At 44.8% G+C, this 26,554-nt stretch overlaps 2 protein-coding genes across 4 annotated transcripts in view; one reads left to right on the top strand and one right to left on the bottom strand.

Annotated features, from left to right (window-relative positions):
* Bfar (bifunctional apoptosis regulator) overlaps window positions 1-1,123 on the top strand; it is a 36,101-nt gene extending 34,978 nt beyond the window's left edge. For all 3 annotated transcript variants that reach the window (XM_036197592.1, XM_036197593.1, XM_036197594.1), the window contains one exon: window positions 574-1,123. In XM_036197592.1, the coding sequence (XP_036053485.1) occupies window positions 574-766 (193 nt within the window). In that variant the 3' untranslated portion in view covers window positions 767-1,123. The remainder of the gene's footprint in view (window positions 1-573) is intronic.
* Window positions 1,124-11,285: 10,162 nt separating this feature from the next.
* LOC118588282 (group 10 secretory phospholipase A2) lies at window positions 11,286-25,757 on the bottom strand. Its single transcript, XM_036194518.1, has 4 exons — window positions 25,688-25,757; window positions 22,914-23,064; window positions 21,398-21,504; window positions 11,286-11,428 (listed from the first exon to the last, which is right to left on the bottom strand). Exons 1-4 carry the CDS (start codon window positions 25,740-25,742, stop codon window positions 11,286-11,288), a joined length of 456 nt encoding a protein of 151 aa, XP_036050411.1. The 5' UTR covers window positions 25,743-25,757.
* Between the last annotated feature and the right edge of the window lie 797 nt (window positions 25,758-26,554).

Here is a 26,554-nt window from a genome sequence, read left to right as displayed (position 1 = left end):
CTTATAGTCCCAGCTACTCAGGACCCTGAGGCAGGAGATAACCGGGTTGAGGCAATAGTAAGATCCTGTGCTGACTAGTTTTTTGTCAACTTAGTATAAGCTAGAGATGAACTTCAATTGAGAAAATGTCTTTAAGATTGTAGGGGGCTGGAGAGATGGCTCAGGGGTTAAGAGCACTGACTGTTCTTCCCAAGGCAGCTCACAACTATGTGTAACTCTAAGATCTGACACCCTCACACATATATTCAGGCAAAACACCAACGCACATAAAATTAATATTGATGAGCCAGGTGGCGGCAGTGGTGGCGGTGGTGGCCAGCACTCGGGAGGCAGAGGCAGGCGGATCTCTGTGAGTTCGAGGCCACCCTGGGCTACAGAGTGAGTTCCAGAAAAGGCACAAAGCTACACGACAAAACCCTGTCTCAAAAAACCAAAAAAAAATTAGTACTGGTGAGGTAGAGGTGTTTCTCCAGATGTGGGAACAGATGAGATGACAGGGCAGACACCCTCAATGCCCCAACATGTCCACGCCTGCCCCCCACCACTGTTCTTTTTTTTTTTTTTTTTTTTCAGGACAGTGCCCCAGAGGATGTGGAGCCATTTTTGGAAAGTGTCTACACAGGGACTATTTGTGGCCATGTTTTGGCCACTTATTCCCCAGTTTGTCTGCAACTGTTTGTTTTACTGGGCTCTCTACTTCAACCCAATTATTAACATTGATCTGGTGGTCAAGGAGGTCCGGCGTCTGGAAACCCAAGTGTTATAACCAGCAGCAAAGCCCAGGAGAGCCCATGAGTCTCCCTGACATCAAAGCTGTGAATTCAGAGGGGCAAGGAGCTCATTTCTACCCCTGGTAAAGCAAGGTGCTGCTTCTGTGTCAAGGCTTCAACCAGGTCCCCTCCTCTTCTGTTTCTTGGACCTTGGCATCTGACTGCTACCCAGCTCAGGTGGGACTCTTTGACTAATACTCAGCCACTCTTCTTAATGTAGACTTCGGAGGCTCAGGATATTGTGAACAACTGGATGGAAGGTCGTGGACACAATTCAGAAGACCTCCATAGGCTCCAGCCTGTGGTAGTACACGCCTTTAATCCTAGCACTGGGAGACAACGGCAGAAGGATCTCTGAGTTGAAGGCCAGCCTAGTCTACAGAGTGATTTCCAAGACAGCCAGGGCTACAGAGAAACCCTTTCTCAAAACAAAAATAAATAAATAAAATAATAAAAAAAGGCCATCATGGTCTACTAGCCTTAACCTCATGGACTGACAGGCCCCCTAAACCAGGCTTGTTGGGGCCAGTCCTGTCCTGTGGGTCAAGTTTAGGAAAACAAGGATATAGAGTTTGGTCATAGGCATAGATAGTTACATATACAAAAGACAGAGGAAAACCCAGAATTCAAACACAGTTTCTTATTGAGTAGTGAGTAGGTTTCAGAGTAAACCCAGCGAAAGCTTCTGGCTGAGAGAGAATGATAGCTAGCTGTCTTTTTCCTGTTTTGATCATCAGAAATTCAACTCTCCTTTCTGTGAGCAGGGAGCTGAGTTGGATCCCCATCCGGCTGAGCCTAGTCTGGTGACTGAGAGCACTGTGTGGGGTTTTGTTTTGAAAATTTAGTCTGCAGGATGAATCCAGTATAGTCTATTCAAGAAAACATTTTGTAAGCTGCTGTCACACCATATAATACATACTCTTTATTGTCCTGTTCTGAAGTATAGTATCGGGCATAATTATACCAAGTGCTGCAATCATAAATATGGAATGAGCTGAAGGGTGACCTTTATTTCTGGCCAGTGTGGACATAGCAGGTGTAGAGTGTGAACTTGTCAGCTTTGGCCTTGTGGAAAGAAGCTTAAATCCAAAGAGAGAGAGAGAAAGAGAGAGAGAGTGTGTATGTGTGTGTGTGTAAAAGATTTCACTTAAACTTTGCATTTGAAAGTTTGGGAAATTACTTGAAATATAAATTAAAGATTTTTATACAAATAAAACCTCTATAGAGAAATCTGATTGCTGAGGAAATACAAGGAAAATCATGCATTGCTTGATGTGCTATGACCTAGTCACGTTGAGTGGGGTGTTGAGCCAAGATGCTGCTTAGCGATCTCTCCAGTGAAGAAAAAATGTCCTTTCTCAGTTTTCTCATGGAGCCCCAGTGCCACCTGATTTTGTCTACATGAGACAGTGACTCTGTGGTTCAGGCACACTGTAGTATTTGTGCATTCCTGGAGACAATCCTGGAGAGCCCTTCCTGCTTTTCTTCCCCGTGAGGAAGTAGGGGTGACTGACAACAGTTATTGCACTGGTAGTGTCTGTGCTAGGTTCAGTAGTGCCCAGGTTAGACCATAAGTAGCCAGCCTCCCAATATCCCATTCCCACCTGTGGCCTTCCACACTGACCCCATGTTACACCAATACCATATCTCAAAGATGAGTAATGCCCAGATCTACTCTGGGGAAATAACAGTAAGTCCATGAAGTTCAGAGTTTTTAAGGATGTTGTCTTTTTAATTTTTTTGTTTTAAAGTATACAGGCTGATTTATTTCAACAGTCCCTCTTTTCTTTTCTTTTCTTTTTTTTTTTTGGTTTTTCGAGACAGGGTTTTTCTGTGTAGCCTTGCGCCTTTCCTGGATATCGCTCTGTAGACCAGGCTGGCTTCGAACTCACAGAGATCCACCTGCCTCTGCCTCCCGAGTGCTGGGATTAAAGGCATGCACCACCACTGCCCGGCCAACAGTCCCTCTTTCAATTCCAGGTCTCTTTGCAGCTGTGTTAGTATTTAAGCGTTGCTAGGAACACGTCCCGAAACATAAGACCACAGAGGAGTTTTATTAAAGAGGATAGAGGTGACAGGCCTGTGTGAAACACACGTGGTGGAGGGGGGGGGGGGGACGGGACCACGGACTCATGCAAGATGACACCAGCTTTTTAAAGGTTGGGCAGCGCATGCGTACAGGAACTCCTGTGGGTACTCCACGCATGTGCATAGATTACATGGCTGCGCGCACATGTGCACGTGCTTTACGCAACCACGTAAAGCCACAGAGTCCCGGTCCCACGAGATGTCTGACCCGGAGATGGCTATTCTGAACCGGAAGTAGGCGGTCCGCCAGGCAAGCCCAACCGTGTGGACATGTAATTATCTATCAAGCTGTCCTTTTCTTTTCTTTTCTTCCCTCCCCTCTCCTCCCCTCCCCTCCTCTCCTCTTCCCTTCCCTTCCCTTCCCTTCCCTTCCCTTCCCTTCTTCCTTTCCCTTCACTTCCCTGGTCATTCGCCTCAGCAGAATGCCAAATGCCATTTATTGAAGGAGGGAGGAGGTCTTAAATACAGGTTTACAGCACAATGGGAGAACCCCCGGAGGGTAGAAATTCACTACCAATGTTTTACAATCTTGCATCTAAACTGTTAACGCCCAATATGCAGGATACAAAGACAAGGAGCTTCCTTTAAGCATTCAGGAGGGTGGAACCCTGCAGGAAATTAGCATAGGGAAGACATCAAGGTCAAGGTCAGCAAGCAAGATAACAGCTACCCAAAATGGTGACCAGGGCCCTACAGGTCCCATCTTTTACTAAAAAATGAGCTTCTGACTTAGGTTGCATGGGACATCAGCAGGTCAGCTTACTCATCATGGAGACACCTGTCCAGGCCACACAGGTGTTCTGTCTTAAGTTGGTGAGCGCCCCCCCCAGGCATTACCTGTCTCTGAATACTCATCATACAGGCTCAATCATGTGTGATGCAGAGTTAACTGTTGCCAAAGATCTCAAAGTGGCGCTGGGCTTGCAATCTGTGTGTTTGACACAGAAAAGACCAACAGAAGTCTTAACCCACCCATAGCCAGTAGGCTAAAGGGAACTGAGTCATTCCTTTCCTTAATGAGTTTTATTGCAAACTGGAGTACTGATAAGATGGTATCCCTAGAGCCAATGGAACATGAGTTTGTAAATTTATAACTTTCAAAGCCTATCGAAATGTATATAACTATAGATTTAAATTTGTCATGCCCAATAGAATAAAAGATTAATTAACTGTGGTAGCTACTTTTGCTGCTGGGTCTCCACTGTGCTAACTGTAGTAACCAGTTATGAAATGGCAATCCCAGGAACAGTAGTAGCGGTGGTCGTCACTGTTATAACAGCAACAACGGCAGCAGTGATGTCAAATTCTCTTCTGGAGCATGTGGGCATCCACTGGCATGGACACAACTCCAGGAACACGAACCACCGAAGCCCATTTTTCTTTTTCTTTTTTTTTTTTTTTTTTTCCTCTAGCTAACGATCGAACCCAGGGCCTTGCGCTTGCTACGCTGAGCACTCTACCACTGAGCTAAATCCCCAACTGACCCATTTTTCTTGATCCTAGCACGACTTAAGCTGGCAGCTCTGCAAAAGAACAACTAAGAACCATAAAGAAAAAACAGGGAGCTCACAAGGAGCAGAACTAATGGTCTCACAATGGCTGCATTCAGGCTCACAAATTTTAAGGTATCTTCAAAGGGGGCTAAATGAATTTCAGGAGGCCAAAAAATGTTGCACAGAGCCACTCCTGAGAAGTAGTTACTACTCCAGCTTGAATAGGATTGTGAAAATGAAAATGCTTAGCTGGCATGCTACTGTTAACAAATGGAGGTCAGTGATCTTAAGTGTTATCTTTAATCTCCAAGGTGTCTGGGTGACACATTCTCAAACATACTTGAAAAAGCAGTTACCATACATTACCTTCTGGAGAATCCAACCATATGACTGCAGTTCCTAGGCTTACGTTAATGCTTGCCAAAGCTGGCCATATTGGGCTCTCAATCCCCATTGGCATTAGAAGGGGAGAGTTTTTCCACAAGGGCCCATAGATCTCTGCTGTGTTGGGCTTCAGCTGCAGCCACAGGGCACACACAGCGCTCAGAAACCCAATGAGGAATTAATTTCATTTTCCTGAGGAAAGACATGAACAGAACTCTGGGCCCACACCAACACCAGATCAGGTCCCCTCCAAGTGTCAGTAGAAAGATCCTTCCATCGCTCCAGAGGGTGATTTGCAACAGGAGTCCTCTGGTGCTTATCCAGCAGAATCCACTGATAAAAAATTTTAAATATATAAAACAAGGGAAAGAATAGAATGTGGAGAGGAATGATGAGCCCCTAGTTTCCCCTTTTTGCTTTAGCAAAATATGTTTGTTTGTTTTTTAATAGTTCAAATTTTTCTTTTTAAAATTTTTTTAGGTTATTTATTTAATTTTCTATTATCAGCTTGATACAGTATAAATTCTTAATAGTGTAGTGTTTCATTGAGGGTTGCTCAGTAATTGAGTAAAACCAAATCTTATAAGCTACAATCATCCAAGGGTCCCCCATTGCCATATATATATAGCCTCCATGGTTGCAGTCTGATTATTCTTTGCTGTATATCTAGAATCCACTTATGAGTGAGTACATACCATGTTTGTCCTTCTGGGTTTGGGTTACCTCACTCAGGATGACTTTTTCTAGTTCCATCCATTTGCCTGCAAATTTCTTGCTGTCATTGTTTTTCTGTGCTGAGTAGTACTCCATTGTGTATATGTACCACACTTTCTTAATCCATTCTTCAGTTGACGGGCATCTAGGTTGTTTCCAGATTCTGGCTATTACAAATAGTGCTGCTATGAACATAGTTGAGCTTGTATCTTTGTGGTATGATTGAGCATTCCTTGGGTATATGCCCAAGAGTGGTATGGCTGGGTCTTGTAGTTCGATTCCCAGTTTTTTGAGAAACCACCATACTGACTTCCACAGTGGTTGTACAAGTTTGCATTCCCACCAACAGTAGAGGAGTGTTCCCTTTACTCCACATCCTCTCCAACATTGGCTTGTCATTAGTGTTTTTGATCATAGCCATTCTGACAGGTGTAAGGTGGTATCTCAGAGTCGTTTTGATTTGCATTTCTCTGATGATTAAGGATGTTGAGCATTTCTTTAAATGTCTTTCAGCCATTTGTGATTCTTCTTTTGAGAATTCTCTGTTTAGCTCTTTAACCCATTTTTTAATTGGATTGTTCGGTATTTTGACGTCTAGTTTCTTGAGTTCTTTATATACTTTGGAGATCAGTCCTCTGTCAGATGTGGGGTTGGTGAAGATCTTTTCCCATTCTGTAGGCTGTCTTTTTGGCTTAATGTCTTTTGCCTTACAAAAGCTTCTCAGTTGAAGAGGTCCCATTTATTAATTGTGCTCAGTGTCTGTGCTGTTGGTGTTATATTTAGGAAGTGACCTCCTGTGTCAATGAGTTCAAGACTACTTCCTACTTTCTCTTCTATTAAGTTTAGTGTAACTGAGGTCTTTGATCCACTTGGACTTGAGTTTTGTGCATGGTGACAGATATGGATCTATTTGTAGTCTTTTACATGTTGACATCCAGTTATGCCAGCACCATTTGTTGAAGATACTTTCTTTTTTCCATTGTATTGTTTTGGCTTCTTTGTCAAAAATCAGGTGTTCATAAGTGTGTGGATTAATGTCAGGGTCTTCAATTCGTTTCCATTGGACCGTATGTTGGTTTTTATACCAGTATCAGGCTGTTTTTATTACTATAGCTCTATAGTAGAGCTTGAGGTCAGGGATGGTGATGCTTCCAGAGGTTGCTTTATCATACAGGATTCTTTTAGCTATCTGGGTCTTTTGTTTTTCCATATGAAGTTGAGTATTGTTCTTTCCAAGTCTGTGAAGAATTATGTTGGGATTTTGATGGGGATTGCATTGAATCTGTAGATTGCTTTTAGTAAGATTGCCATTTTTACTATGTTAATTCTACCTATCCACGAGCATGGGAAAATCCTTCCATTTTCTGATATCTCCTTCAATTTCTTTCTTTAGAGATTTAAAGCTCTTATCAAAAAGGTCCTTCACTTGTTTAATTAGTGTTATCCCAAGGTATTTTATATTATTTGTGGCTGTTGTAAAGGGTGATGTTTTTCTGACTTCTTTCTCAGCCCTTTTATCATTTCTGTATAGGAGGGCTACTGACTTTTTTGAGTTAATCTTGTATCCTACCACTTTACTGAAGGAGTTTATCAGCTGTAGGAGTTCCCTGGTAGAATTTTTGGGGTCACTTATGTATACTATCATATTGTCTGCAAATAGTGTAAGTTTGACTTCTTCCTTTCCAGTTTGTATCCCTGTGATCTCCTTTTATTGTCTCATTACTCTAGCTAGAACTTCAAGTACTATATTGAATAAGTATGGGGAGAGTGGACAGCCTTGTCTTGTTCCTGATTTTAGTGGAATTGCTTTGCATTTCTCTCCATTTAATTTGATGGTGGCTGTTGGCTTGCTGTAATTGCCTTTATTATGTTTAGGTATGTTCCTTGTATTCCTGATCTCTCCAAGACCTTTATCATGAAGGGGTGTTGAATTTTGTCAAAGGCTTTTTCAGCATCTAATGAGATGATCATGTGTTTTTTTTCTTTCAATTTGATTATATGGTGTATTACATTGACAGACTTTCATATGTTGAACCATCCTTGCATCCCTGGGATGATACCTATTTGGTCATGATGGGTATTTTTTTGATGTGTTCTTGGATTTGGTTTGCTAACATTTTGTTGAGTATTTTTGCATCAGTGTTCATGAGGGAGATTGGTCTGTAATTCTCTTTTGTTGCATCTTTGTTTGGCTTAGGAATCAGGGTAATTGTAGCCTCATAAAAAGAGTTTGGTAATGTTCCTTCTGTTTCAAATTGTGTGGAACAATTTGAAGAGTATTGGAATTAGTTCTTTTTTGAAAGTCTGGTAGAATTCTGCACTGAAACCATCTGGTCCTGGGCTTATTTTGGTTGGGAGACTTTTGATGACTGTTTCTATTTCTTTAGGGGTTATTGGTCTATTTAAATGCTTTATCTGTTCCTGATTTAACTTTGGTATGTGGTATCTATCCAGAAAATCGTCCATTTCTTCCAGATTTTCCAATTTGTGGAGTACAGATTTTTGAAGTATGACCTGATGATTCTCTGGATTTCCTCATTGTCTGTTGTTATGTCTCCCTTTTCATTTCTGATTTTGTTAATTTGGGTGCTCTCTCTTTGCCTTTTGGTTAATTTGGCTTCCATTAGAGTGGGCATACTCACAGCCAGGACCACAAGCTTGCTCAAATCCCCGAGTCTTCCTACCCTTCCAGGGAGGCTTTGGGACATCAAAAGGGAGGTGTCCATGTGAAACATTCAGACCTCTCCAAATCTGAGCTTTATATAACCCAGGCTGGCTTCAAACTAGTTTCATAGCCCAAGATGATTTTAAGCTTCTGATCTTTGGATCTCTAGAATTACAGGTGCATGAAACCACACCCAGTTTTATGTGGTGTTAGTGATGGAATGAACTCTACGCTTTGTGCATGAAAGGCAAGCCCTCTGCTAACTTAGTGACATCCTCTAGCCCAAAGGAAGATTTCTTCATACAGATCTGAAGAAACAGTTGACAAATAGGAGATACCTCTGGGATTCAAAAGAGATGGAACCCTGGGCTTTATTCGTGGTAAGGCAAGTGCCCTGCCACTGAGTCACATCCTCAGCCTAATACTGCTTTTTAAGAGGCATTAAGTTTATGACAGAAAAGACTGGAAATAATAGGGCATAGTGTCAACTACATCTTCTAAAACTAGAAAAGCACAGTTCACATACACACACAACACACATATATGAAGGAGACTTATTAGAATGATTTACAGATTGTTGGATTACAGCTGATCCAACAATGGCTGGCTGTGAATGAAAAGTCCAAGAATCCAGTGGTGGTTCAGTCCAGTTTGGTGAGCTGGGTTTCTCAGCTGCTCTTCAGTATACACTGGAATCACGAAGAAATAGGCTCTATTGCTACTGAAGGACTAGATTGCTAGCAAGGCACGGGCAGGCAGGCAAAGAAAGGAGTTCTTTCTTCCTCATCTTCATATAGGCTTCTTGCAGAAGGTGTGGCCCAGATTAAAGGTGTGTCTTCCCACCTCAGGATCCTCAAAGGATTCCACCTTTGAGGTGTCTTTCTACTTCCAAGATCTGCATTAGAAGTGAATCTACCTACTTCAAATTATAGGTGTGTCCAGCATTTTTGGATTTTAGTTAAGTCCAGGAGACAACCAAGAATAGCCATCACAAATCTACTCCTTGTTAACTTGACACATAATCATATGTCCTTAGGTCATGATTAATTAACAAATAAAAACAGCCAGGTCGTAACACCTAAACATAATATAACTATTCCACATACAGTTAACAAATGCATTATATATTTAGCCAGTCATAATTATGCCTATCATAATATAACTATCACTTTTACCACTGCACACACATTAAATGTAGAGTAGTATCCCTTGAGGGACATTCTTTTAGTATCTGGAACTTAAATATGATAACCATTGATATTCCCTTAATTGATGTTATATCACATGATAAAGAAATTGAGGGGAAAAAACAAGTATCTATACAAATGCACTTGGTTTTGTTTTGTTTTATTTTTGTTTTTCAAGACAGGGTTTCTCTGTTTAGCTTTGTGCCTTTTCTGAATCTCACTCTGTAGACCAGGCTGGCCTCAAACTCAGAGAGATCCGCCTGGCTTTGCTTCCCAAGTGCTGGGATTAAAGGAATGTGCCACCACTGCCCAGCATGCAGTTTATTTATTTATTTTTATTATTTTATTTTACTTGGTTTTTCGAGACAGGATTTCTCTGTGTAGTTTTGGTGCCTGTCCTGGAACTCACTCTGTAGACCAGGCTGGCCTCGAACTCAGAGAGATCCGCCTGGCTCTGCCTCCCAAGTGCTGGGATTAAAGGTGTGCGCCACCACTGCCTGACTCAAAAGTTTTATATACAGAATCACCACCAATTTCATTGCTGCTCACAGCTGAAAATCAGGAAAATAAGATGCATTTTTCTTCTTAAGTTTGTAATACAGTGCACAGCATGGGCTTTTAGTACTCTCCATGCTCCCAGGAAAGGCTTCGGTAACTGGAGAGGCTCTGGGAGCTGTAGGTGTTGGCCACTTGAAAGGTCTATTTCAGATACTTGGAAGATTCTTTCTTATACTTCTGTTGTTCTAGAACCACATCTGGTACCAAAATCTGTATTAGTCAGAGTTCTCTAGAGTAAAAGAACTCTGTTTATAGAAAGGAGATTTATTACAGGCTGTGGTCCAGATAATCTGACAATGACTGCCTATGTATGGAAGATCCAAGAATCCAGTAGTTGCTCAGTCTATAAGGCTGGATGTCTCAGCTGATCTTCAGTATACACTGGAATTCCAAAGAAGTAGGCTCTAAAGCCAGTGACAGAATGGACTTGTGATCTAGAGTGAGGATAAGCAGGCAGAGAGAGCAAAGGCTTTCTTCTTGTATTGCAAAACTTGGGAATGCTTTGTCTTTAAAAAGATTTTATTGGAGGTGGGGGGGGCAACACGCTTGTGCGTGCATGTGCATGTGAGGGCAGGTACCTACAGAGGCCAGATGTGTCAAGATTCTTTGGAGCCAGAGTTAAAACAGTTGAGCTAGACAATATGCATGCTGGGAACCAAACTCAGGTTCTCTAGAAGATCAGAAAATACTGTTAACCACTGCCACTGAGCCATTCTTCTGGCCTGTGATTTCACTTTTTAATGCTTTATATATTGCTCTACATTTTCTTTTCTTTTGATTTTTTTTCTTGAGATGTTGGAAATCAAACTCAGAACCTCAGGCATACTACACAAATGCTTTAACACACAGTTGTACCACTAGCCCAGGACATAGTTGTCTTTTTCTTTTAGAAACAGAGTCTTCTGTCCTACCCAAGCTAGTGTCAACTCCTGGGCTCAGGCGACCTTTCAACCTCAACCTCCCAGCAGAATACTGCAGGCATGTGCTACCACACCCAACTTTCAGGAAGTAAATTTTACCCAAGACGGAGAAAGGTAGAGAATGTTTTTATTATAGTAACAGTTCTTAGGTGTATCATGCGGCAATCTTATTACCACAGCCAAGCCTACAAACAGGAGTTCATCCCCAGTTGACCCCCAGCCATCAACAGCAGGTTAGAAGATAGCACACTGTTTCATAAAGGCTGAGCTTCAAAACTGATAGCAGCACAGCACAGCAGTGGCTGTTTAAGACAGACCCAGGATTCAGCTTTCAACAAACTAGCCACTCCACAGGCCAACAGCCCAAGTTCCTGAATGGAGGGAGAAAGCAAACACAAGGCTTTATCACCTGGCTCCCACTACCTCCTGCAGAAATTGAATGGGGTTGTTCATTACTGAAAGCAAACTCATTTCCGTGGGCAAATGAACATTTCAAGACCAGCCTATCAGTGGCACTTGGGTGAGTCCTTTTCACATAAAACTGAGGGGTAGAAGAGGTATTTCAGGTGGTACTCTGTTCCTGCAAGGCAGTATGCAAGCTCCTCGTCACATTTGCACAGGAGTTCTTGGCATTTGTTCTCTGCAGGTCCTGGAAGAAGTAGGGAAACAGGTTAGAGCAGAGACTTAGAGACACTGAGAATAAATGCCAGGTAAATCAGTAAAGCCAGAAACAGAACAGGTTATAATTTGCATTTAGGTGACACTTGACAGCTTTCTAGTCAGCCCCCCATGGACAAGACCACTCCAGGAAGCAGCAGTGACAGCCAGCTTTCACAAGAAAGGGACTTGGCTTGTCAGAGGAACAAGCTTCTGGCTTCTCTTCTGTGTCAATATTACCCTGTTCACTTAGGAATCCACTCAGATAAGACTGGATGCCTGGCAACTATCAGGCCTAGATTTGGAATTCCTGCTCTTAGCTCTGTGACCTTGTCTAACTTCTTCTTCTTCTTATTATTATTATTATTATTATTATTATTATTATTATTATATTTGTGTTTCAATTTCACACATCAGCCATGGGCTCCCCTGTCCTCCCCCACTCACCCCCACCCTCCCTCCATCCCCTCCCCTCCATTCCCATCTCCTCCAGGGCCAAGACTCCCCTGGGGATTCAGTTCAACCTGGTGGATTCAGTACAGGCAGGTCCAGTCCCCTCCTCCTTCCAGGCTGAGCAAAGTGTCCCTGTATAAGCCCAAGGTTCCAAACAGCCAGGTCATGCACCAAGGACAGGTCCAGGTCCCACTGCCTGGGTGCCTCCCAAACAGTTCAAGCTATTCAATTTTCTCACTTATCCAGAGGGCCTGATCCAGCTGGGGGCTCCACAGCCTTTGGTTCAAAATTCAAGTGCTTTCTTTCAATTGGCTATTTGTCCCTGTGCTTTTTCCAATCTTGGTCCCAACAATTCACACTCTTACAGTCCCTCCTCTTTCTCGACAATTGGACACCTGGAGCTCCACCTGGGGCCTGGCTGAGGATCTCTGCATCCACTTCCATCAGTTATTGGATGAGAGTTCCAGCACGACTGTTAGGGTGTTTGGCCATCTGATCACCAGACTAGGTCAGTTTGGACATTCTTCAGTTGAAGGGCATCTAGGTTGTTTCAGGTTCTGGCTATTACAAACAATGCTGATATGAACATAGCTGAGCAAATGCCCTTGACCTTGTCTAACTTTTATGTCAAACAGGAGCACTGCTGAGGGTATAGCTCATTGGTAGAGTACTTGCCTAGCTTAACTGAAGCCCTGGGTTCTGTTCCTGCCACCACCAAAATAAGTAGAAAGTACATAAATAGAACAAAATCATTCTCCAATTTGTAAGGCTGTTACACATCCAGGGTGAGATACACTGTTATACAGTGCCATCCCTGAGCTGGCAGCATGGCTGCTTAGCATGCAACACCTAGGCTCTATCTCTAGCACCAGAACTGGCATGGGGCGGTAGTCATGTAGTCCCAGCACTTAAGTGGTGGAGGCAGAAGGATCCTTGACTACCTAGCAAATTTGAAGCCAGCTTCATGAGACCCTGACTCAAAAATTAAAAATTAGGTGGGCAGTAGTGGTATGCACCTTTAATCCCAGTACAAGGGGGGCAGAGGCAGGCAGATCTCTGAGTTTGAGGCCAGCCTGGTCTACAGAGAAAGTCCCAGGACAGCCAGAGCTACACAGAGAAACCCTATATGAAAACCAAAATTAATAAATAAAAGTTAGGACTGGAGAGATGGCTCAGCAATTGAGAGCACTTGCTGCTCTTCTGAAGGACCCAGGTAAGTTCCAGCACCCATGTTAGGTGGCTCACAACTTTCTGTAACTCCAACTGCAAGAGATCTGGCCACCTCAGGCACATAAACCCATGTGGCATACTGGCAAACATTCACATAGGCAAACACACATATACATAAAAGTAATAAATATTTTAAAATAAAATGAAGTACCCAGTAGAGACTTGGCACTGGATGTATACTCAAGTTTTATTGGCTCCCAACTATGCTTTCTGTCATCTTTCTCCAAGTCCTTTTTAGGACTAGGACCATAGCTCAGTGGTTGAACATTTGCTTAGCACGCAAGAGACCCTGGGTTTGATTCCCAGGACCACAAAAAGAGAAAGAGGGTGAAGGAAGGAACTATGTAGCCCTGACCTGATGTGGAATAATCCCTTTGTATGCTAAAGATTTGTCACTCAAATTGGTTTAATAAAAAGCTGATTGGCCAGTAGCCAGGCAGGAAGTATAAGGCAGTATGACCAAACTAAGGATGAATGGGAGAAGGGAGGAGTCAGGAATTGCCGGCAGATGCAGAGGGAGCAAGAGATGAACATTCCATGCTAATAAAGGTACCTCAATGTGGCAGAGCATAAATAAGGAACATAGGTTAACTTAGCATGTAAGAGCTAGTTAGTAATTAGCCTGAGCCATTGGTTAAACATTTATAATTCATATAAGCCTCTGTGTGTATATTTGGGCCTGGGAGGTCAGGACAGGAAATGTCTATTTACACTGACTGACTTCAAACTCACTATGTAGCTGAGGCTGACCTCAAATTCAAAGCAGTCATTCTGCCTCAGCCTCCCAAGTACTGGGATTACAAGCACGTACCACCATGCCCCACTTCATGTGCATTTAGTTACACACATAACAAGGCACGGTGGAGCACACCTGTAATTCCAGCCTGTGGAAGATAGGACAGGGTCGTCAGTTCTGTAAGCAGCCCTGAGGGTAGTTTGTGAAGCTGCAAGGAAGGGGCAGTAGAGACTAAAGGTTGTTGGAGATGCCAGGACCATGGACTGTCCACAGAGGAAAGCTGTAGACAAGCAGGGATCAGGGAAGAGAGGCCAGATGGGTTGTAAACAACACAGTCCTGGGAAGGAGCTGCCAAGCTTGTTGGAGCTCAAACCAGGACACCATGTATCCCCAGGGCTGGACAAGAAACTACAGAAGCCAGGTGGTGGTAGCACAGGCCTTTAATCCCATCACTCAGGAGGCAGAGCCAGGTGGATCTCTGTGAGTTCGAGGCCAGCCTGGTCTATAGAGTGAGATCCAGGACAGGAACCTCAAAACTAGGCAGAGAAACCCTGTCTCAAGAAAAAAAAATCTACAGAAGTTTGTGTTTTATATAGTGTCTTTAATTCCAGCACTTGGGAGGTAGAGGCAGGTCTTATCTTAAGTGAAAGTCATTTCACTTAAGATGAACATTCTTAACTGCTGAGAGTTTGAAAGCATCATGGTCTACAGAGCAAGTTTTAAGACTGACTTGAAAAAAGGAGGGTGGGGTAGTTTATTAATTTGGGGACTGAGGATGTAGTTCAGCAGTACTCACCTAGCATGCATGAGGCACTGGGCTCAACCCAGCGCTGCAGCTGCAAAAGAATTAATTATTAATGGCTAGTTTATGTCAATGTGATGCAAGTTAGAGTCACTGGAGAAGAGGGAGCTCAGTTGAGAAGATTCCTCCATAAGACTGGGCTGTAGGCAAGCCTGTAGGGCATTTTCTTAATTAGTGATTGATGAGGGAGCACTCAGCCCATTGTAGGTGGTGCCATTCCTGGGCTGGAGGTCCTGGGTTCTATAAGAAAGCAGGCTGACCAACCCAGTAAGCAGCACCCTCCATGGCCTCTGCTTCAGCTCCTGCCTCCAGGTTCCTGCCCTGTTTTAGTGCCTGTCTGGCTTCCTTCAGTGATGAATAGTGATGTGGAAATGTAAGCTAAATAAACCCTTTCCTCCCCAAGTTGCTTTTGTCACAATATTTCATCATAGCAACAGTAATAACTTTAATTAAGACAGTTAGCTTGGAGCTGGAGAGATGACTCAGCGGTTAAGAGCACTGGCTGTTCTTCCATCAGACCTGGGTTCAACTCCCAGCACCAACATGGCAGCTCATGACTGTCTGTCCAGGGGATCAGACACCCTCACATAGACATAAATGCAGGCAAAACACCAATGCATATGAAAAAAAGACAGCTTATTAACTAGGTATTAAGTAACTGATTAAACAAATTACTTAAATTGAGTACATTCACATTGTTAGCATTTATTTAATTCTACATTTCCATCACCCCAAAATAAACTTTATACACCTTAAACAGTCACTCCTCATTTCCCCATCTCTGATCCTCTGAGTAATTACTCATCTCTTCTGTCTGTAGAGATTTATTGTTTCATACAAATGGAATTCCTGTCACTCTGCTTCATGTTCTGAGGTTTACTATGTCTATGTTACAGGAGGTATGGCCCTTCTCCTGCTTTGTTTTTCAAATAGGGGCTGGAGAGATGGCTCAGAGGTTAAGAGCACTTGTTCTTACAGAGGACTTGGGTTTGATTCCCAAAACCCACTGGCTCATAACAGTCTCTAACTCAGTTTCAGTATCTGAAGCCCTATTCTGACCTCTCTGGGCACTGGGCACAGCAATACATGCAGGCAAAACACCTATACATATAAAAATAAAATAAAATAAAAATTTTAAGCATTTGGGGGCTAGCAAGAAGGCCCTAAGGGTAGAGGTGCTTGCCGCCAAGCCTGGCAACCTGAGCTTGATCCTTAGGATCCACATAGTGGAAAAGGAGAACTGATTCCTTCAAGCTATTTTCCAACAGCACACGCTATGGCGTGTGCATTCATCCACACAGGAAAGAGAGGAAGGGAGAGTCAATGTTGAGAGATAAACTAGATCCCTGTACTATTTCCAGTGCTGATACAAACCCAACAACTGGTTTTTCGAAGTTTATCATTTTAAAAATTGTTTTATTATATTTTTAATTTATTTTTTTGTGTTTGTGCATGTGTGTGACAGAGAGATTATGGACAACTTAAAGCAATCAGTTCTTTCCTCTTACCATGTGGGTCCTGGTGATTAACTCAGGTTGTCGGGCTTGGAGGATAGCACATTCAACCACTAAGACATCTTGCCAGCCCACAGCTATGTTTTATCATTCCCATTTTACTGACTAGAAAAGTGAGGCTCAGAGGGATTATTTAGCCAAGATCACAGACCTGGGAAGGAGTCACCCAGGATTCCAACCTAGGAAAAGTCTTCTCCTTGGGCAAGAAAGGCTTTCTAAAGTAAGACAAGTTCATTGCTCTGTGGCCTGAGCCACCAGAGGGTCCTCACTATTAAAGAATGAAGTCAAGAGTCAGGCCACTTGTGCACATTTGTATTCCTAGCAATCTAGAGAATGAGGCAGAAGTTTGGAAAGTTAAAGGCCAGTCAACCTGCACTAAGGTATGAAATGATTATCTCAAAAGTAAATAATATATAAAGAAAAGGAAAACTAGCTCCCGTGGGTTAGACATAAAGCCTGAGCCAGGCGGTGGTGGCCCCACCTTTAATCCCAGCACTTCGGAGGCAGAGGCTGGGGATCTCTGTGAGTTCAAGGTCAGCCTGGTTTGCTGAGTGAGTTCCAGGGCAGCCAAGAGACTGCACACAGAAGAACCCTGTCTGAAAACCAAAAAATAAAATAAAAATAAAAATAAATTAATTAATTAAAGCCTACTAGTAAATATTATTATAGGCTGCATTTTTTAAAATGTTTGTCAGGCCCATAAATGGAAAACAGGCCAAACTTGTAATTAAATAAACAGCTATGTTCAGAATATCTCTAAGCAGAATAACAGAATATTTTTGTTGCAAATACGTAACAGACACCTTGGGTCTTTCTGTGTGGCTCAGGGAACTAGCTCTGAAGACAAGAAGACTCCAGCAGTAAACGTTCTGTGGACACTATTCCCACACAGTGTAACTGAGGGGACATGCAAACAGGAAGGGAGGCTAGGAAAGCTATAAGATCTGTTTCCCCACAAAGTCTTACTTCATATCTTTGCCCATGCTAGTAGTTCAGGGATGAGTCACTTTTACCCTGGGTCTGTTTCTCCAACAAAAAATGAACAGGATATAGTTCAATTGGAGTACACTGCTTGCCTTGAGCGTACAAAGCATGTAAAAAGGGATGTAACATTTCCACAGTGATTCAACTTTACTCTTTAAAACAGTTATTTTAGGCCCAAAGAGATGGTTCAGTGGTTAAGAGCACTGGCTCTTCTTCCAGAAGTCCTGAGTTCAATTCCCAGCAACCACATGGTGGCTCACAACCATCTGTAATGAGATCTGATGCCCTCTTCTGGTGTGCAGGCATACATGCAGGCAGAACACTCATAAATAATACATTTATTTATTTTGGTTTTGAAGGGATCATTTTCTTTTTGTTTGTTTGTTTTTTTGAGACAGGGTTTCTCTGTGTAGCTTTGCGCCTTTCCTGGAACTCACTCTGTGGCCCAGGCTGGCCTCGAACTTACAGATCCATCTGCCTCTGCCTCCTGAGTGCTGGGATTAAGGGTGTGTACCACCACCGCCTGGCAGGATCATTTTTTTTGGTGGGAATGGGGGTGGTGGATACACCATAGCACACTCTGGTTTTTCATACTGCTACTATGTATGTGGAACTCATGGATCAAGCTTGGCAGTAAGCACCTGTATTTACCCACTGAGCCCTCTGGCCCACCCCAACTTTACACTACCAGCTCCACCTTCCTTCTAGGCAGACAGGGCCAAGAGCAGTAAGTATTGAAGCCACCCTCCCATGGTGCTCAGGTTCCTTTCTGCCTCCAGAACAGTCTCTAGAAGCTGGGATTTTAGTGTAGACTCAGAAGGAGGGACAGGAAGAGGAAAAACAACACACACACACACACACACACACACACACACACACACACACACACACAGACACACACACACAGACACACACAGACACACACACAGACACACACACACACAGACACACACACACACAGACACACACACACACACACACACACACACACACACACACACACACACTTCTGAACTCCTTCACCTCTGCAACACTCAGCTTTCCAGGGAAGGAAACTGCTGCTCAAATAGGTTATCAACAACTCAATGCAACAGATACAGCCATCACCCATCTAGGGTCCAGTGATCAAAACAAAGGTGCTGATGTTATCCAAGAGAGGAAAGAATGCCTCTTTAGGAAACAGTGCTGAGACAGTTATATCACAATATGCCACAGAATGAAGTTATACCTATCCTACTGTTTGTATGAAAGTTAACTCAAAGTGGATCATTGCCATCAATCTCAAACTATTAGAAGAAAACAGACAGGTAAACCTTTGCTATACTGCGTTTCTCAATGCATTTTTAAAGCATCACATACATGGGCAACAATAACCAAATAGCTGACTAGGATGTCAGCAAAATGAAAAACATTTGTATCAAGGATGTCCTCATGAAAAGGAAGACAACCCACAGAACAGAAGCCACAGCCACAAGAAAGATGCACAACAGCAAAAAGACAATTCTATTGAAAGTTGTATGTAAGAGGGCGCAGCAAAGAAACGCTGAAATGAGCCAGCCGGCGGCGGCACACACCTTTAATCCCAGCACTCAGGAGGCAGAGGCAGGGGGATCTCTGTGAGTTCAAGGCCAGCCTGGGCTACAGAGAGAGTTCCAGGAAAGGCGCAAAGCTACACAGAGAAACCCTGTCTCGAAAAACCAAAAAAAGAAAGAAAGAAAGAAAGAAAGAAACAAAGAAACAAAGAAAGAAAGAAAGAAAGAAAGAAATTGCTGAAATGGTTGCTCCTTTAGGGGGAAGGTTTTTGTGGATAAGAGAAAGAAAATATTCAGAGGCATCTGGAATAAGAGTCCAGAGCAAAGACAAAACAAAACTGGACATGGCCAGAGATATCTGCCAGGGAGGTGAGAGAGTGGGGGAGAATATGGAGTCAGCAAAAGAGAGAAGAGAGAGAAGGAGATGGTGGGGTATAAGGGGGTGAGTAGCTGCCGGGAGAGAGACCTGAAAGCTGGAGCCGGCCTGGGAGTTTAGGGTAGAAGTCATGAAGGATCAGCATCCTAGGCGGGGCTCTGAAGTATGTAATGGGTACTTGTGAATAGGGATTGTAGGAGATTGGAAGCCAGCATGGGCTTTGATAATGCTGATAACTGCCGTGAGTGTATGTCAATGGAGGCAAGGGAAGTGACTACTTTTGGTGGACAGAAAAACGTGTCCCACAAGTTCCTGAGGAATGCTGGCTTTTATCTTGCCACCAGAAATCCTCCTATGGTTCAGCTTAAGGTGGGTGGGCCAAACCTGTTATTTCTGGACACACAAACTGTCTGAGACCTGTGTAAAGTCCTTAAATAAGCATGTCTCCAAATGATACAAAAACAGGCAAGAAGCACATGAAAACATAGTGTTGATGATTTATTAGAAAAAAGCAAATGAAGCTGGGCAGCGGTGGCGCATGCCTTAAATCCCAGCACTCGGGAGGCAGAGGCAGGCGGATCTCTGTGAGTTCAAGGCCAGCCTGGGCTACAGAGTGAGTTCCAGGACTGCCAGGGCTACACAGAGAAACCCTAGCTGTTTGGAGAAACAAAGAACAATACAAAACTAACAAACAAAAAGCCAAACCAACCAACTAACCAAAAATTAACGAAGAATAAGAAGGAAGAAAAGAGAGAGGAAAGCGAAGGAGAAGCACAAGTGTTGGCAAGACTGAACAAAACTAGATCTTTACTCTATTTACTTTGAACTGGTGTGTGTGCACAGAGGAGGTCAGAGGACTTGCTACACTCAATCCTCTCTTTCCACCATGTGCATCCTGGGAATCAGACTCAGGTCTTTAGGCTTGGCAGCGAGTGCCTTTGCATGTTAGGCCATCTTGCCCTCTTGCTCTTCATTTTAAAATGGTGGAAGAGAGCAAGGCATGGGGGTACATGACAGGGTTTGGAGGGAGGAAAGGGAAGGAAGGCATGATGAAATTAGAAGCTCAATAATTAAAAATAAAATGTCTTTTTAAATGATTATTTTTTCCAGTTTGGCCATGGAACCCAGGGCCTTAACATTCTAGGTAAGTGATCTACCAATGAGCTACTACATCCCCAGCCCAGCTGAAGCAATGAAATTTGGGGCTGGACAGATGACTCAGTGGTTCAGAGTACCTCCTGTTCTTCCTGAGGACTTAAGTTTGCCTCCTAGACCCACCAGGGAAAGCCAGAGCAAGCACTCCTAGGGTGCATATGCCCATACAGACACACTCATAATTAAATAGTCACCATAACTATAATTATTTAAAGCAATGGAATTTGTGTTGTGTTTATTCTCATTTAAAAGAAAAAGGCAATTGGGCAGCCAAGGCTACACAGAGAAACCCTGTCTCAAAAAAACAAAAGAAAAAAAGGAAAAGGAGAGGATTAGGGCCATGTGGCTCAGTAGAGAGCACTTGTTCAGCCTAATCCCTGGTACTACCAAAAAGAAAAAGAGAAAGAATAGGGGGAAGCCCAGTGCCTGCTTTGAGCCCCACTGCCCCAACTCTACCATTACCCACAGTCTGTGATTCGAAAGAAAACTGTAAATGGAAGGGCACCACTAGAACCCACAGCTGGACAAGTGCCCCACCCTGAGCTACATTCCCAATTACCCAGTGCCTTAAGGTGAACATCTCCCTTCTCCCTCGGTGGAGCACACTTGTAATCCTAAGAGTTGGCAGGCTGAAGCAGGAGAAAGGAGAAAGAAAGAACCTCCTGGGCCATGGGGATTTAGGTCAGTAGTAGAGCACCAGCCAAGGAAGCCATGGGTTCTGTCCTCAGCACAGGGAAGAGAAGGATAATTACATAGTCTCACCAGCTCTATAGTTCACATTTTTAATTGAAGTTTCTGTTTGTTTGTTTGTTTTTTGTTGTTATTGTTGTTGCAGACAGGCTCTCAAATGTATGGTTCTATGTCATCCTTTCTTCATGTTGGAGCATAGTCTGCAGTTTGGACACATGAGCATGTTTACCCAGTCCCCTCTTGATGGACTTTTCAGTGGTTTACACCTGGTGTCGCTTCTCTTGTTCTTTTTGTCCAGACACTGGAGAAATATGTATGTGTGTTCCAAGGGCTTGGTGTGAAAGGTCACTTCTTAGGTAACAATATCATGTGGTCGATGAAGAGCTGGAAGCTATGGTACCTTACTACGATGGCACAGAAGCCATTTGGATCTTGCAGGATGCCAGGGGACACTTGGGGAAGTCAGAGTGCATGGTGTGGGGCACTCACCACACTGGATGCGGTTGTCATTGCATTTCCACGGGTAGCGGTCTATCTTGGGGCTGCAGCCAGCCTCCTGAGCTCGAGAGTAGCAGCAGTCATGATGGTGGCAGCACCTGGGGTGCAGCATGGGCAGAAAGAGCAATAGTTGCCTCAGAGAGTGAACTCTCCAGGTCCCCCATCTGACCAGGGCTGGGCTAATGTCCTCTGATGGACATGCTGTCTCTCATAGTACCAATCCTGGATTGGCTGACCAGCCTTACTCCCTGACCTTACCTGGCCTGCCTTGCCTGCCTCCTTGTAACTCTGAGCTTCCCTTCCTTCCACAGTCCAGGTTGTGCCTTCTGCCTGGACAACTCAATGGCCCCCAGCACCAGATTCCACCCAGAAGTGATCATGCCTTCTTCTCTCTCCTCAGGCTAGGAATATCTCTTGTCCCACCCTGTTATAAAACCTCCCTCCTTCCAGGAAGGTTGATCTTGAATTCTCACTATAAACCTCATACCGTTTGGAACTCTGGAACCCTATCATCTCCTTTCCTCACAGTGACCTCCAGGGCTAGCTAGCCTGCCATATAGTAGAACTTCAGTAAACATTTATTGTTGGACGGTTCCCTGAGAGACACCCACACTTGCCCTCACACCTTGCAACACTCAGCTGAGGCTTTAAGCAGTCAGCTCCAACCTTGCCCTTAGAAAGCTTCCAGTCTGTGGAGGGAGGCAGATCAGCTACATGATGGTGACCAGTGCTAAGGGATATGGAATAGCCAGAGGGGCCCTAAGAGTCCAGAGGTGGTGGCAGCCTTAGCTAAGCTTCAGGGGAGGCTTCTTGGGGGTAGGAATTGCAGAGACACTTCTGAAGATGGTGTGGGAACCAGACAGCCAGAGTGTAGGAATGCATAGCTGTCATCAGATGCACCCAAGGTTCAGGGCAAGCCAACATGTTTCTTTCTCCAGCTAGGGAGGAGGTAGCCACATTCTACACTGATCACTTACTTAATTAGCTTTGTGGCAATGGCTAGTGTCTGGGTCTCTGGGAGCCCTGGGGACTTTATTATCAAGTGGGAATGAGCATCATGCTTCTTCCTGAGCAGAGCCATGATGGGTGTCACAGAAAGATCTTGGCTCTCAGCTTTCACGGGGCAGGCTTTTCACAGGGTATTCTTTGTGCTCTGTGCTGGCCCAGATAAGCAATTTGATGGTTCTGTAGCTTGGTTTCCTTATCTGTGAAGTGGGACTGTTAAGGTTTCTCAGAGAACCATGGCTGTACAATAAATAGTCTATCTAGATAGCTTTATGTTATTACGAGGTGATGTCATCAGCCCACAGCCAGGGTAAACGATAGCTGTTACCAAGATGTCTCCTCACTGACACCAGAACCCAGGAACCCCTCTATATGCAGGGTAATGCTAGGTTCTGGGATCTTCCTAGTTCAAACCTGACTTCAGTTTGGAGTTTTTCCTCATAGGCCTTGGCTGTCCTAGGAGTTGGGGGATCTTGTACTCTGGGTCCCAGTGTATACTCACCAGTCAATGGCATCACGTGGTTCTCCATGGCCACCCAGGCCACAATAACAGCCATAGTTCATGTAGGCCATGGGTGATCGAGGACCAACACAATCCAAGGTTCCTGCCAATTCCAGGAGCCCACGCTTGTACACATGTGACCTCCTCGTTGCTGAGGGGTAAACAAAGGTCATAGGTGCAAGGTCAGAGCTTCCCTATCCCTAGTGAAGGGCACAAGTCTGACAAGGATCTAGATGTTTCAACTTGTCTGGGTTTCATCCCAAATTATAGTTTCTCTGGGCTTTGATTTCCTCATTTGCATCATGCAGGATAAAGTGGCATCAACTCACAGAATAAAGTTAGACAGGGTATTCATGGTACTCTGCACATTACAAACTCAATTACAACCCAGACCTTCAAGGCAATGTGAATAGAAAACTGAGTTGCAGAGCACAGCACAGGAGAGAGCACAGCACTGGACTTTCGCACAAGCTGATCTCTTACCCTATTTGCCCTGGCTCTCACTGCTCTGCCCCTTCAGATGCAGTCAGACTATACGCTATGCATTCAATATTTATCATGCTGATTTTAGGTGCTTGCTTGTCATAAGAGATAAGCTGAAGAACATCCTTGCACAAAGGAGGCTCTCTGGGGGTCCTGAGTCTCTGAGCCTCTCTGCTCTCCTCTAAGACTCTGGCTTAGGACCCTATATATCAACTTTTATTTTCACCTCAAGGTCAGCTTTCTCCCTTAGCCTGAGTCCAGCCATTTCTCTGGGTCCTGGTACACCTCTAGTAGCACTCAATAGGTGTGACAGTAACCCTGCATTTGAAAGGTAAAAAAGGGACCAGCTGGAGAAGGTGCCCTCCATACACCCCCAGCTCACGGCAGTGGAGTTAAGGCTCCAACTCACACACTGGTGCTTCTTCGCCTGTGTGTGGTAACAGCAAGGAAGGGGGACTACAGGATGACAGGCCTGAGGGACACTGGCAAGAGAGCAGGACCAAACTCCCAAGTCTGTTTGCTGAGTGTCTGTGTCCACCGCACCCTCCCCTACCCCCACTCCAGGATGGAAGACAGTGGAGGTGCAGCCTGGCCCTGGGCTGCCATGACTCTCATCTGTCACTTAGAGCATGTTTCCATCATAATGACTTATTTAAGGGCTCCACACTAAAGTTAAATCCAATCATGTTTTCTCTCAAGTACCACACTAGAGGCTGGGAGGAGGTTCTTAAGGTGTCTCAGATAAGAAGAAAACTGAATTTAGAGAAACTGGGACCCTACTCAGGTGGTAGAGTGCTTGCCTGGCATACACTGGGTTCCATCCCTAGCATTGTATAAAGAGGACATGGTAGACTATACCTGTAATCTCCAGCACTTCAAGGTGGAGGCAGGAAGATCAGAAGTGAAGGTCCTTGGCTAGACAGAAGTCTGAGGCCAGCCTAGGCTACACTTTCCTTTCTGGATGATAGCCTACCCTCTTCCAATAGTCCCCACACTTGCCTTGAACCTTCCATGGCTCTCATGGATTCAGGGTAAAGCTCCCAGTTTCACTGTACTCCACATCCCAGTAGAGATCCAAAGCTTGACCCTCAAGCCTTCCTACCTCTCCAGAACCCAGCCATCCCTCCAGTGAGGCCCATCATACTGCTGTCCCCGCCTTCTCTTCAGCCAGGTCACCGGAAAGCCTCACTCTACAGATGGCCCTGCTGTGACTGTTCATGGGAGTGTTCTTCTTGCTTAGATGCTCTTCCAGAACAGATCTCTGACTCACATAGCTCTGGATATCCTGACACACAGAAAGCCTTCTAGGAAAGGTCTGCTGGACTCAGGAGCCACCAAGCCCAGGTCAGACACTCCCAACACTGTCCCCTGAAGCCATCTGCCCAGCTCCCCCTACCCCACCCCTAACCACTCTGCTGTCACAGAGGCTGGAACAGCCCATGAAGAGCCCAGATGAGGGACAGACAGCACTGGGTTTGGAACCAAACCAAACACTCCCTTTGTGCTAACATAGGTGGGGCAGGTCAGGCTGGGGTCTGTTTGCTCTGTCTATGTGGGCAGCCTCCACTGGCAGTGCCAGGACCCATGGGGCATTGTACAGGCCTAAGGCTCAATTCTGGTATACACCCAGTGAGAGTCGTCCTAGGCATCCCTGAGCTGTGATCCAGCTGGTGCTGTTGGAGCAGCTGTGGTATCTGTGATGTTGATCTGCAAGATTTTCTCCTGGAGCAGAAACTTCACACCTGCACCTCAGTGCTCAGGTAAGGCCAGGGCTGGCTCTGTGCCTGTATGTCTTACTGTACCCCAGGACTAGGGAGTCACCAAGAGAAGTCTCTCTAAAGAGGGTTTCCTCACCCATCCACAGGAGCCTAATTCCTATCCCTGATCCTCCGACCCACAGGGTCCTGCCTGGAAGTCTTACCTCAGACCTCAAAGACAAAACAAATGATTGCCAATTCAGAGGGCTCAGGACCAGGGGCTGGGAGCTAGAGGCTGCTGGAGAGAACTGTAGTAACTATGGGGATTATGGAGGGAGGACTCTGATACCCCTCACCCCCTGAGTTCCTGAATGGAATGCCTGAGTGGAGGGGCCTGGAAGGAATCAGAGACAGGGCTCCTGAGTGTCTGGGAAGGTAGGCGTGCAGGCATCTGAAGAAAGTACCGGGGATTTTAAGGCTTCTAGGTGCTTTAAGGGTCTGTTGAGTTGGGGGTGGTGAGAAAAAATGAGGAGGTATGGAATCTGACTCGGGCTGGAGGAAGCCAGTCTTCACCCACTCTCCCTGGTCACTCACCCTCACTGAGTCTGGGTCCAGGTCCTAGCAGCAACAGTAGCAGCAGCAGCAGCATTATTGGCCTGCACAGAGGTAGTGCACAGGCTTAGGAGGGTGGCAGGTGTGGGACTGACCAGAAGGGCTAGTCTATGCTCAGCAATCCTGCCGACCCTCACCTCCAATCCCGCCCCCACCTCACCTTCTTTCCGTGGGGCGGAGTCAAACAGGAGTGGTCACCTGGAGTCTTGGGGAGTGTCTGTCCCTGACTTCTGCAGATTGGTCTCCAAAAGGGATCCAGACACAAAATGGAGTGCTACGGCTAAAGGGGGTTAGGCCCAGGGATGCCTCCATGGAGTAAAGAGATGCCATGTTGATGTTGAAGAGCACGGGAATGCTAATTTACCTTAGCATTTTACAACTCCTGCAGCTGTACTCCTGTGGGGCAGTGGCAATTGACTCTATAGTCTCCTCATGATACCACCACAAAGTGAGAAACTGAGGTAGTCAAAGTTTGCCCAAAGTCATGCAGCCATTTCTGGTAAAAGATAGGGCTGGAGCCCTCGGTGGTGAACTGTGAAGCTGGCACAGAGAGATGTGGGGAATTCTGAACCAACCTGGACCTTACAATGTGGTCTTGGAGAGGAGGTAGGGAGTGGAGAGGAAGGAAAGAGAAAAAGGACAGGCATGGAGGGGCAGAAGGCCATGCCAGCATCACACTGAACTACCTGTTCCATGAAGGTCTACCCCAGGCTTCTCATTTGTTGGATGGTTTCCTTCTGAGGAAGTGGACTCAACAGATGCTCTCAAAAGAAATGATCATTGGATGTATTGCTTCTGCCCCTGATGCACATTCAGGCCCCATTTTTTTTTTCTTCCTGGAACTCACTT

This window comes from Onychomys torridus, chromosome 8, assembly GCF_903995425.1.
Source record: "Onychomys torridus chromosome 8, mOncTor1.1, whole genome shotgun sequence".
Taxonomy (NCBI): Eukaryota; Metazoa; Chordata; class Mammalia; order Rodentia; family Cricetidae; genus Onychomys; species Onychomys torridus.
The sequence above is the reverse complement of the archived record's forward strand: the minus strand, read 5'-3'. Positions and strand labels throughout refer to the sequence as shown.

Excerpts from the sequence above, each read along its gene's own strand:
- LOC118588282 (XM_036194518.1), bottom strand. The coding sequence starts at position 25,742 with ATGCTGCTGCTGCTGCTACTGTTGCTGCTAGGACCTGGACCCAGACTC. Across the intron at positions 23,065-25,687 it reads TGGACCCAGACTCAGTGAGG|CAACGAGGAGGTCACATGTG; the intron begins GTGAGTGACCAG and ends TTTACCCCTCAG. Across the intron at positions 11,429-21,397 it reads TGACAACCGCATCCAGTGTG|GACCTGCAGAGAACAAATGC; the intron begins GTGAGTGCCCCA and ends TACTTCTTCCAG.